Source organism: Doryrhamphus excisus, linkage group LG15 (genome assembly GCF_037039965.1).
Source record: "Doryrhamphus excisus strain RoL-2023G ecotype Guam linkage group LG15, RoL_Dexc_Guam_v1.1, whole genome shotgun sequence".
NCBI lineage: Eukaryota > Metazoa > Chordata > Actinopteri > Syngnathiformes > Syngnathidae > Doryrhamphus > Doryrhamphus excisus.
In genome coordinates this window covers 4,122,275-4,133,598 of record NC_136371.1, presented here as the reverse complement: position 1 = coordinate 4,133,598, position 11,324 = coordinate 4,122,275, and the positions used below count along the sequence as shown (strand labels likewise).

At 40.6% G+C, this 11,324-nt stretch overlaps 2 protein-coding genes across 7 annotated transcripts; one reads left to right on the top strand and one right to left on the bottom strand.

The window, feature by feature from the left end:
• Positions 1 to 1,365: 1,365 nt before the first annotated feature.
• Positions 1,366 to 7,273, top strand: smim29 (small integral membrane protein 29). 4 transcript variants are annotated; one of them, XM_058050783.2, is made up of 5 exons: positions 1,366 to 1,447; positions 2,041 to 2,326; positions 2,404 to 2,429; positions 2,521 to 2,626; positions 4,481 to 7,273. In XM_058050783.2, the coding sequence occupies exons 2-5, from the start codon at positions 2,222 to 2,224 to the stop codon at positions 4,541 to 4,543; spliced, it is 300 nt and encodes a 99-aa protein (XP_057906766.1). In that variant the 5' UTR covers positions 1,366 to 1,447; positions 2,041 to 2,221; the 3' UTR covers positions 4,544 to 7,273. The 4 variants fall into 4 exon arrangements, with proteins under 4 accessions (XP_057906766.1, XP_057906768.1, XP_057906769.1 ...); XM_058050785.2 differs by having other exon boundaries at positions 1,384 to 1,447; positions 2,044 to 2,326; XM_058050786.2 differs by lacking the exon at positions 1,366 to 1,447 and adding an exon at positions 1,495 to 1,749 and having other exon boundaries at positions 2,044 to 2,326.
• On the bottom strand, positions 5,633 to 10,993 carry hmga1a (high mobility group AT-hook 1a). 3 transcript variants are annotated; one of them, XM_058050782.2, is made up of 5 exons: positions 10,829 to 10,993; positions 9,923 to 10,021; positions 9,105 to 9,185; positions 8,278 to 8,331; positions 5,633 to 7,398 (listed from the first exon to the last, which is right to left on the bottom strand). In XM_058050782.2, exons 2-5 carry the CDS (start codon positions 10,004 to 10,006, stop codon positions 7,315 to 7,317), a joined length of 303 nt encoding a protein of 100 aa, XP_057906765.2. In that variant the 5' UTR covers positions 10,007 to 10,021; positions 10,829 to 10,993; the 3' UTR covers positions 5,633 to 7,314. The 3 variants fall into 3 exon arrangements, with proteins under 3 accessions (XP_057906765.2, XP_057906763.2, XP_057906764.2); XM_058050780.2 differs by having other exon boundaries at positions 5,633 to 7,401; positions 10,829 to 10,992; XM_058050781.2 differs by lacking the exon at positions 10,829 to 10,993 and adding an exon at positions 10,611 to 10,766 and having other exon boundaries at positions 5,633 to 7,401.
• Positions 10,994 to 11,324: the final 331 nt, after the last annotated feature.

Genomic DNA, 11,324 nt, shown 5'->3' with positions numbered 1-11,324 from the left:
TGCATCCTTTGCATTTGCCTATTTTGCCTAATGGGCCAGCTGGCTCTGACCTATAGCTTAGAAAAGCGTACAAGTGTACAATTTTTTTTTAATTTCAGGGTGGATTATCAAACCATTTTTATACAGAGAAATAATGAAAAAATGCACAAGTGTATAATTTTTCTGGTTGTGTCCCTACTTTTTTATTAAGTTAGTGAACCCTTATGTTTTGCTGACCAATACAATTCTGGGCCTTGTAAAGCAATAAGAAGCAAACAAGCTACTATCATTCCGGGGAATAACAGTTGAGTCATATTGTTGATGGCAGATGTTTCAAAGATACAATTTACAATGCAGTGATAAAATGAAGCCTCCTGGACCATGACAAGTTTACCAACATGGGATTTTATGAATGATTGACCAGTCTGTTTAAATGTTGGCTATGACCCTCTGCGATTATGTGTACAGTCCCAGATGACTTACCTAGATTCTTACCTGAACTGTGGCCTTTAGTTGTTGTACAGTCCTGCAAAAAGACAAAAACTGAGATTATTACAGAGGTTAGAAAACTTGGTGGCAATCTCTGGTACTGCTATAAAATGTTTAAAGTCCTATCTGGAGGACAGAACTTTGTTGAAATTGGTAACTGTGGCTTAGACCAAATGGCTATGACCTGTGGTGTTCCACAGGGGTCAATCCTGGGGCCGCTATTATTCAATCTGTACATGCTCCGTTTAGGCAGTCTAATACATAGCTGCAATGCGTTCTACCATAACTATGCAGACGATGCTCAGATCTACGTGTCACTGACGGCAAGTGAAAACGGTCCTGCAGATTTACTTTGTCACTACATTAAACAGATCAGTGTGTGGGTGCAAAACAAATTTATCCAGATAAACTCTGAAAAAACTGAAATCATTGTTCTTGGCCCACAAAAACAAAGAGAAATTGTTATCAGTCACCTTGAGACTCTTTCTCTAAAACATCCCCAGGTTAGAAATCTAGGCGTAATAATGGACTTGTAATAAGAGGCTTAAAAAACATTGCCAAAATCAATGTTTTATTGAATGATTAATGATTTTAGAATGTTTTTTGTGGAGTGATTTTAGGTAGTGATCCTACCCTAATTTTCTGTAAAGCACTTTGAATTACCTTGTGTACAATACTGCTCTATAAATAAACTTGCCTTGCCTAAGGGGACACATCACCTTTTGGAGACGATTTACAATACTATAATTCAAACAAATAATAATAATAATAATTCAAACACAAAACACATACTGTCCAAACAACCGCGTAAAATTACATAGTTATAGTATAATTCAAGAACAATGTGTTTTTTCCTCATTTTTGCATCGAACACTGTGCCTTATTTTGAAGCAGGAAGTTGTACTATTGTTGTCGCAATAGGGAGCTTGTAGCGGGTTAGCTTCTTCTGGAAGCGACACAAATTTGACGTGAATCGCAAGTAAGTGGGAAATGTAATTTGTTTCACATACACCCACTAATATTATCCGTGTACTGTAGCCACATAGCATAATAGAAGCGAACATTAGCTTTGGAATAGAATAGAAATAGAATAGAAACAACTTATCTGTCGCGTTAGCATACGCAGTTGATAGCCAGGATAGCTGTTAAGCTAAGCTAAGTTAGCTTAACACATTTGTACGCGCGTGAAAAATGCAGAGCTTTTCTCAGAACGGAAGTGCGTTGTCAACCGCACTTCCTGCTCGTAAACTGTCACTGCTGCGTCGAGGACATGTCAAACAGGTAGGCGAGAAAACGACACTAAGTTCCTTTCGTTAATGAAAAAAATAGAATGGATTTAATTGAAAACCGTTAACATTATGATTTAACATTAAGGAGGTGAAGCGTGCATGTTTTGAAGCTCTTCAACACACATTATTTTCAAAAAGCAACCAAACTATGTGCATTTGATTATCTATTTACTGGTCTTATTAACATGTGCATAATTTTTTTTACATTGTTTTGATGTCATAAAAACGTTTAACATACCCTAATCAGTCACTGTGTAGTAACTATGTGTTTTTTTTCCCCAAGTAGGAGGAGCAGCAATACCATGTGGGAGTCACATGAATGAGAGGATGAGGCCTGATCAACAAGGAGGCATCTTTAGGAGAGAAGCACTGAACAGTGTGTCTCCTTGGGAGGGGTTTTGCTACTAAAAACTAAAGGTCCTGCATAAGCACCCGGCGTGTGGCCCCATTTGTGAATATATGCAATGAACAGTACCACTCCGTCCCCCACAATCAATGGGGATGTGGCAGTCAGCTATGTGTTGGTGCCATTTTTTCTCATCACCATATTTGGAATAGCTGTAGCTGTGGTAAGTTGACTGATGACAGAAAGAACAACGTGTAGCGCCTATAGCACCCTTATTTATATTCATATCTTCTGTTTCAGATCTTGTACATTCGAAAGAAAAGAAGGTAAAGATGCATTTTAATTAAATTCACAATCAACTACCTGTGCTGTTATAACTTTGTAATGTTTGTTGCCCTTTTATGTTGTTCCTGCCAGAATTGACAGACTCCGCCATCAGCTGTTACCAATTTATTCATATGACCCCTCAGAGGAGGTGAATGAAGCTGAACAAGAGATGCTTTGGAAAGAAGAGGATACTCGGGTAAGGAGTGAATGAATGTATGTCTCGTGTGTGGGTTGTTAAGCGTACTGCATACTTGAACATCTGCACAAAATTATTTTTTGTGTATTTTTTTTTTTAGTCTGTGGTTTTCTCTACTGTTCCTCTTGTTACTTTCTCACTTTTAAGTTCCTCAAATATGTAAGGGGGAAAAACACTAAAAAAGTTCGGCAGATGAAAATACAATGAAAGTTTCAAGACCACTGTCCCAGTCAGTAGTGTCGACTTTTCTTGGCACTGTCATTAAAATATAAATACCTAATTGAGTTTTAAAGGTTGTTTTGATATTGCTTTCAGCAGTGTCATCTATTGGCTGGTAGGAATTGAATAACCCTCTCAACATTTGTTTTGTGTGAAGTGGAAATCCTTTGGTGCTGTATTCCTTGGTTAGGTACTGCATGGGGTATGCTACCTTTTGAATGTGTATATTCCACTTGCTTCCTGCTTTGACCTTGCAAGCCACGGTCATGAAATGCACTCACAGTAGTAGGCCATCAGACTGCTCAATGCCAAATAAGCCCCTCTACCTGTCCACACGCACAACCAAAACTTTAAATTAAAAAAAATATTATTTATTCAAAATTATTTAAATTTTTTGTACAAATTACTGTTTACGTTGTACATTGTTGTTCATATTTAATGTCATATATTTATTCTCTACATTATTATTATTTATTATTATGCGGGAGCCAGGCAACGACATTTGGTCGGCAATTTCACTGCTGTGATATTGTGCAATGACAATAAAGAAAGTCTATCTATCGAGGTAGAGGTCATCCTTGGTGTCAACTGTGTTGGGAAGGCCTCCACATAGTTGACATCCAGATAAAACCACATGTTCAAATGATGCTATAAGTAGTGTTGTGACACAAATTGTGTTTGTTTCTGAAATGACTGTACTACTTTCATTCCAGTCCAAGTTCTGTGCTTGGTGTTTACAAACAGTAGGTGGCAGTGTTGACTGTTCACGGTTTGGGACTTTCTTTTGACCAGAGGTTGTCATTTGGCAGAATATAGTCCCGACTCTACCTGTCCTCCCGCATTTTGTCCTTCTTTCCTGGTAATCTCCATCAAAAACCAAACAAAAAATCCTCTCTATTACTGCAGGTAGCCGTCATGACGGCATTCATGCTTGAACCGCAGCCGCCTGCAAGGACAAACATGCAGCTCATTGGCAGTGCACAGTCGGGTCTTTCATATTGATGCAACAGTATGAAATAGCTTAACTGTTTCGACGTGACCACTAGACAAACTCAAGTTTTGTTTCAAATAGTCAAACTGGGTCGCTGGAAATGTCACAGAATAGAAGATGCAAAATGGCTCCAAAAGACAAAACAGAAGATTTTGCTACCAGCAACATATCCTCCAGTGCCATCATTTTCCTACCCGGTTTGTCCAGAAGCACGACTTTAGGATGCTTGTCATGTCATCTTTTTGTTAAACTCAAACATTTACCTGTAGTCGCAAACATTTATCGCATCGTTTATTCAAAAGTAAAATTCAAATGCATTCAGATCAGCTTTAAGATACCGAGGACCACTAGTGTGCCCTTGTACTGCCCGATGTACAAGGAAACAAAAACACCACTATGCTATTCATTATTTGTATTGCATGAGGTTTTTTTTTACCTGTAGTCAACATTTATCGCATCGTTTATTCAAAAGTAAAATTCAAATGGATTCAGATCAGCTTTAAGATACTGAGGACCACTAGTGTGCCCTTGTACTGCCCGATGTACAAGGAAACAAAAACACCACTATGCTATTCATTATTTGTATTGCATGAGTTTTTTTTTTTCAATAAAATATTGAAATAATGTGTTTTCACTTTTACTAGGTTGTTCAAGGTTGGGCACGAAGTTATCAACAGCGGCGCCCTCTTCTGTCCAAAGATGCTTGAGTCACCATGACAATACCACGTTCTGAACCTTCAACTTATTTATTGTTAAATAATAATAATTCATGACCTTTCACTCTGCATTGAAAGATCTCAGTCTTATAAAGCCTATAAATGTGCTTTATTTACATCAGACCCATTATACTGTGTAAGATGGGACTGTTGTTGCTGTTATGTTTGCTGCAGTGCAAGTTTAAAACCGTTTCTCTGGCTGGGAGAGTGTTACTGAATGTGGACATCTGTGTATGCAGCCTACTAGGACATATTTACATCATGAAATTATTTAAAGTAAGTGAGATATATATGAACGCCTAGTTCAGGTCACTTTCAGTTTTTATTTTACTCAATGAATGAATCGCTCTCATTTGGTTTTCATTTACACAAAATGTGAACTGCCATGCCCTCTGATCTGGATCTTTGTGTGTTTCTGCCAAATCCTGTGATTCGTATGGAAGGCATGAAGAGCTCAATATGGAAGTAAACGATACAGTTTTCTTCTGAATGACTCCTGCTACAAGTATGTCCTGTGCACAAGGCATGGCACCAGCAAGGATTCACATCCAGCCAGAAATGAATGCCATCGTTCTGACTGTATACAAGACACTCAAATCCCCCCCCCCCCCCCCCCCCACCCCCACCAATCTCCTGAAGCCATTCTTATATAATTTAACAGTTTACTTTTAACAAGTCGTGCATTGTGGTCTATAGCTTTGGTTACTCAATGACCTTGTTTTTGGAGTTTGGACGTTTTCCTCAAAATTTGTTTTAATTGTACAATCATACTATAGACATACGTTACTGAGCCTCTGAAATCTGTCTGAACTTGAATAGAAAACTACTGATGAAAATGTGGCTGCAGTGCAGTTTTTCCTGCTTTGAGTTGCGAAAGTGTGCTTATGAAAATGTTTATTTGAATAAAAGAAACGACTGGATGATGACAGCATATGTTATCCAGTGATAATTTCAGAGGAATGCTGACACAAAACACACAAATGTCTGTGCAAATGGTTATTCATAACATAAGAGTTTGCATTAAGAGAATTCCCCAAAAAAAGCAATGTTGCATCCAGATTTAAAAAAACAAACCCAAAAGACAGAAAATTATCTTTATTGACCATTTTATCTCATACAAATTGCAGGGCACCATAGAAATATAGACATTGTACATTTATATACGGTGCACATTCAAAAGAATGATCCCATCCTCAACAGTTTACAGTATATAAATGAACACATGTGGATGTCAGTTGTGAGATTTCATTTTGTGGAAGTTGGACCAATTTGCCACCTCATCATGCAAGCCAACCAGGCGTCCGGCCGGCCTTTGTATTTTTTTTTTTGTCCTTGAAAATCTGAATCACCATTTCAGTGCACCGTAATAAAATAAAAAAACGCGCTAAACTACCACAGTCAGCGAACACAATTGTTAAGCTGACAGGTCTCCCTGACTTGCTTCACACATGAAAAAAAAAAAAAAAGTCTGTCAACGAGCGGTCATGAGCAAGTTGAAGCCTGTTTCAACCAGGTGTATATATATAAAAAAAAAACTTTTTAATAAAGACACCTGTCCGACACACGCTACAGCACACAGTACAACAAAAATAGTTAAAAGCAATGATAAGCAGTTGAGCGAGGTATGAAACTCCAGGCGTTGTGGTGCCCGTTTGCAGTTTTCCGGGTTTGTAGCAGCTGAGGTGTGTGGAAGAAGACGGGTGCTTGGTTCCCTGACACAAAATGTTTTTGTTGTGGACAGAAAACATTTTTTTAAAGAGTCATATTAGGACACAGTTAAAAGTGGCGCTCGGTGGCACGAAGAAGAAAAAGTACCAACAACTCATGATTTTATTATTAGACCCCCTTATGACTAAGTACAGTTTGCCTTTCAGTTAGTTGACTGGGCGAGTGCAGGCAAAAACAGTCTGTAAAAAGCTCCCTGAAGTAACGACACTGATGCTTTCAACCTGGAACCAGATAACTTTCAAATGAAAACCACACTTGAAAAAGAAGCAGCAGAATCAGGATTTTTCTTTCAAAAATGGTATGAAACTGGAAAGTAACAAAACAGAAAGACACACCTTGCCTACTCCCAACACGCACAGGACCAGAGGATGATTGAGAAGCTAAAATCTAAAAACGTCCTATAGGACTATATAGTGGGGTGACACTGGAAAGGAAGGGGGAGAAAAAAAAAAAATTCACCAGTGACCTATTCTCACCCTAAAACACTGAAGCTCAACACCATCTAGCATACAATGCGAAGGGTATGTTAAACCACAACAAACACAGCAAGTATTGGTAAAAGTCACCTTTGTCCAGTAGAAAACATGGAGAAATTCTATACTGCCTACCATCTCAGATGTGGGAACAACCAATAAGTAACAGAGTAAAATAAAAAAAATAAAATAAAAAAAAAAAAGACCTACAAACAAACAATCTTCAGGTGAAAAATACAACACACGCACGCACACACACACAGAGCTCCTAGGAGCCCACTTTTGTCCAGTATAAAAGACTTGTGATGTCATGACAGAGAAAAGGGCTGTCTGTCAGGTGATACTTAGATCTATGCTTTTGAGCAAGGTCCAGCGTTCTATCCAGTGCTGTTGCATGAGAAATGTACTGTGTTGGCCCTCGTGTGGGCCGAGGGCCCTGTCAGGAACAGTGGTCATGAAAGTGGCACTGGTGTTTTTTTTTTTTTGTTTTTTTTTTAGATACAGCCCAGATCTGGTTTAACAGTAAGTCAGTATGTTGAGTGAGGTAGCATGCGTTGTGGATTACTGGTCTTCTTCCTCCTCTTCTTCCTCTTCTTCCTCCTCCTCCTGCTCAGATGATTCCTGCGATGCCTTCTCTTCCTTTTCCTGCTTTAACAAAAATAAGGAAAAAATCAGTGCGGATTCAACAGAAGTGCTGATTCATGCCTCAGCATGTTTGTCTTGGATGTGACAGAGGATCAATGTTATCCTAAATCTTGATGAAGCATTGTGGCGTGAAGGCAGTCAGGGGAGAGGTGTGTGAGTCATGAGTCGGAGTGATGAGTCAGAATGACGCATCCGGCTTCCTTCACACACACACACACACACACACACACACACTCCCAACTGGCTGTGTTCATTCATAAAAAATAAGTGGCGGGGTATCTACGGGGCTATTGCTTCATGTGACTAATGCGATCCAGGCGTTGTGTCCGAGAACGCCCCGGTACTACTCCCGCGCATAGCAGACTTTTACTACAAAACCGCAACTTCTTCCTGGATGAAAGAACAGTAGTGAACTTTGACATAGATACTGTAAACAATAATGGTATGTGTGCTTAATTTGGACTCAACATAAGTACCTGGTGTAATGTTGGGGGTATTGATTACAATCTACAAAGTGAGAAAAACTAAAAATCACCAATCAGAATAGGGTTTATTGCCAGGTATGATCAAACACATACTAGGAATTTGTTTTGGCATAGCAGGTGCAGACACATCTAATTAAAAAAGAAAGAAAAATACAAAATAACTATAAATAAATATACTAACAAAAACTAACAAGACTACATACTAACAAAAACAACTATTTGTCATCCCCAAAAAGTCAATTAGAAAAGGCCAAGTCGCAGCAATAAAGAACACAAGTATCAAAATACTAGCATTGAGTAAAAACTGACTCATCTTGAAGAAATTTGTGGAAAAATTGTGCCTTGCAAATACCATATATCAAATGTAATTCACTTCCGTGTGATTGATTCTTACCTCCTTCTTGGGTCGTCCTCTACGTTTTGCACCAGGAGCGGGTTCTGCCTTTGCCTTTAAAAAGAAAAAGTGGACGACTATATAAGTCACAATATTTAAAAATGGGAATATGCATGACAAGACAGTTGTAATTGTTGTTTCTGGAGGCCTGTAGGTGGCAGCAGATTCTCAGCAAACAAATAGGAAGGGGGGGCATTGGGTTCATTGGCCATTATCTGGAAAGCCAACAGGAACTGCACACACAGGGCACTCCAGTTCGCTGGCCACCTGGTCCGTGGCTCAGAGACAGCTGGTGGAAGTGAGCATGGACATAAACCCACGGCCACTTGGCCTTTTGACGCTAAACCTACTGTATATCACAAAACGTACGCAGACATACAGTAGCGGCGAGGACACTGTGCACTGGGGGAGTTGGTGGGTTAGGGGCGAGGAAGAAAATCAGCTGTTGCTATGGAGACAACAGGCCGAGAGAACTAGGGCTGTGTGCAGGGTGGGGGCAGCGGGGTGTTTAGTGTCAGCATGGAAACACTCGTAGCCTCTGCATCTCCCTGTGCATGACAAGCTGCAGGATGCTGGACAGGACAGGAAGTACACAGCGAGCATCACTCGCTACTTCCCGTCATGAACATTACATTTAAAATCAGAAAGCCTTGCTCAATTTTTTTTTTTATTTTGACAGAAGAGGAACTCATCATTGCCGCAGCAACAGATAAATTCACAAGAAACTGCAGGACCTCCTTGACAGAGGTTAGATGACATGATATAATCAGAATCTAGTGGGGTTCTGGTTTTGACGTGATCAAGTCAAGCAGACATCATGGACTTACTTTGCCCTTGCTGGCTGTCTTGTTTTTGCTGCCCTTGGGTCGTCCTCTTGGTCTCTTTGGAGTTGGGGACCCGCTAGGCTCCTGACAATTAAGATACAGATGTTAACACGAATAACAGCGAAATTCACATTTCCTGTTCAGTGCAACTTTTGGGTGCTCAACAAATGCAAGTGAAAGGCAGCGGCGCCTCTACGTAAACATTCCACTACAAAAAAAAAAAGAGCGAGAGGTATTGAGCAACAATCAGAAAAAGCATCATAAGAGGACCCCCTTTCCTTTTGACTCCGCTTGAGCGTTCTTAAGACACCTTGCGGTTGTGAACAACTTCAGAGACTCATCTTCATGACTGAATTTCTGTTTTGTTTACTACCGCAGCTCATAGCAACCGGAGCAATTCAATACGCCGTGTGACGCGGCGACCATCATTAACCCGTTTCAACCTTGCTGTGTCAGCCATTATGTAAGAACCTGAGGTTTGTCGGAGAGGGTTAAAACCAGTTTAAGGGTGTTGTATTACAAGTTCCTGACAAACACAGGAAGTTTGTTGATGGAGGGGTGGGGGGGGGGTGTCTACACCACCATCAATCATGGCTAAGCAAATGGTTGCAATGAGGGCTTGAAATGATTCATTTGCAGTATATTGTGACGTTCATAATAATAGTGTAGTGCCTTGCTCAAGGGTGCAAAGTGAATTGGCTACCTATGTCGGTCGTGGAAGTTTCAAATAATGTATCATGTCCGAACTGATGAGTCATACAGACTTGATGGCTCTATCACGAAGTGTGCATCTGAGAGTTATTTTGTTTGTTTTTTTTTACCTGGGGTTGCTTACGAGGTCTTCCACGCCCCCTCTTCTCCGTCTCCTCCTTCTCCTTGGATGAAACTGTCCCCTTGTCGCTCATGGTTATTTCTCACACCTGAGAAATAAAACCACACCTGGTCAGACTTGTTTTGTAACGCAACGCTGAGCTCACTATATGGAGGGGTGCTTTTGTTGGGGGGAGGGATTGAGGGAGGGGGGCAAAATTGGCGTAAATCAGTGACGCATCCTGTTCTAAAATCAGCGCTTCCTTGCGGCTCTATTTCGGTCTCATACGTGCTCCCCACGCCGCCACTACAAACTTAGACAAACTGGTTTGCAGCGTGCACCGTGCAGCCATGAGCTGCAGGCCTCACCTAGCCGCGTTGCGTTCACGTACAAACCGCATCCAGAGGCCCGTGCATGTTTGGAACCTCGCCGCCAAACGAGTAACATACACAATTTTTATGCGTTTTAATACAACATAGCACATACAGGTGTGCATAAATGTAAAAAAATATACAATATAACTACACAGAGTGCGACCGAGCCAACGTGGTGCGAGTCGTGCATTGCGGTGGGCCAAAAGCAACAATAGGCGGCTTCTCATTGAAAGCATGCAGCCTCCTCTCACTGAAGCTAGCGCTATGAAAATTCCGCAAAAAAAAAAAAATCGCTTTAAACCGGACGCGATATTCGCAACTTACCACTTGCTCAAGTTTAACCTCCCGGCTGAATTATACACAGAAATCGCCCCCTCGAAACCCTGCCGCTTATGCCCGGTTAAAGAACCCTTGCACCGACCTACAAAGACACACAATCACACAGCCCACCCCCCCTTTTAAATCCAAGCTCATGTAGCGTTAAAACACAGCTACGCATTGAGGAAGAGACTGCTTATTCAGAAAGGTAGCGTCTTTCTTACCAGCAGGTTAAGCGGTTTATTCCAACGTGGTCCTATTAATAGCATGAGAGTCTTCTCCTGCAGATAAAGGAAAAAAGGCGCCAGTCAGGAGGAGTTTTGGGGCAATATAAAGAGCCGCCCTCATGGGAGCAGGAGGACTGAGGGGGGGCGGAGATATGATAAATAGGCCACCAACAGTCCTGCATGGGCTCAACCCCCCTCTCTTCTTGTGGCTAGGCCCACACAATAAAATGTATGTGCACACAACACTAACTACTGTGGAAGAATGCAGTTAGTAAAAATGCACATTTCATTTGCTAATGAATATATTTAACGTGATTGAAGGGAGCTGCACCACAAGCACATAAACAAATACAAAAAAATCAGTAAAAGTACAAAGTTTTTAATTTTACAACAGTATTTTGAATAGTAAATGTAGGTTCAAAGCCCTGGAAGTTATTTGTCACTATATGGTTACATTACCTTACACTTCTTTATGTGTATTAAAAAATCATAC

Excerpts from the sequence above, each read along its gene's own strand:
- hmga1a (XM_058050780.2), bottom strand. The coding sequence starts at position 10,006 with ATGAGCGACAAGGGGACAGTTTCATCCAAGGAGAAGGAGGAGACGGAG. Across the intron at positions 9,186-9,922 it reads GACCTCGTAAGCAACCCCAG|GAGCCTAGCGGGTCCCCAAC; the intron begins GTAAAAAAAAAC and ends CTTAATTGTCAG. Across the intron at positions 8,332-9,104 it reads AGACAGCCAGCAAGGGCAAA|GCAAAGGCAGAACCCGCTCC; the intron begins GTAAGTCCATGA and ends TTCTTTTTAAAG.
- smim29 (XM_058050783.2), top strand. The coding sequence starts at position 2,222 with ATGAACAGTACCACTCCGTCCCCCACAATCAATGGGGATGTGGCAGTC. Across the intron at positions 2,327-2,403 it reads TTGGAATAGCTGTAGCTGTG|ATCTTGTACATTCGAAAGAA; the intron begins GTAAGTTGACTG and ends CTTCTGTTTCAG. Across the intron at positions 2,627-4,480 it reads GGAAAGAAGAGGATACTCGG|GTTGTTCAAGGTTGGGCACG; the intron begins GTAAGGAGTGAA and ends CACTTTTACTAG.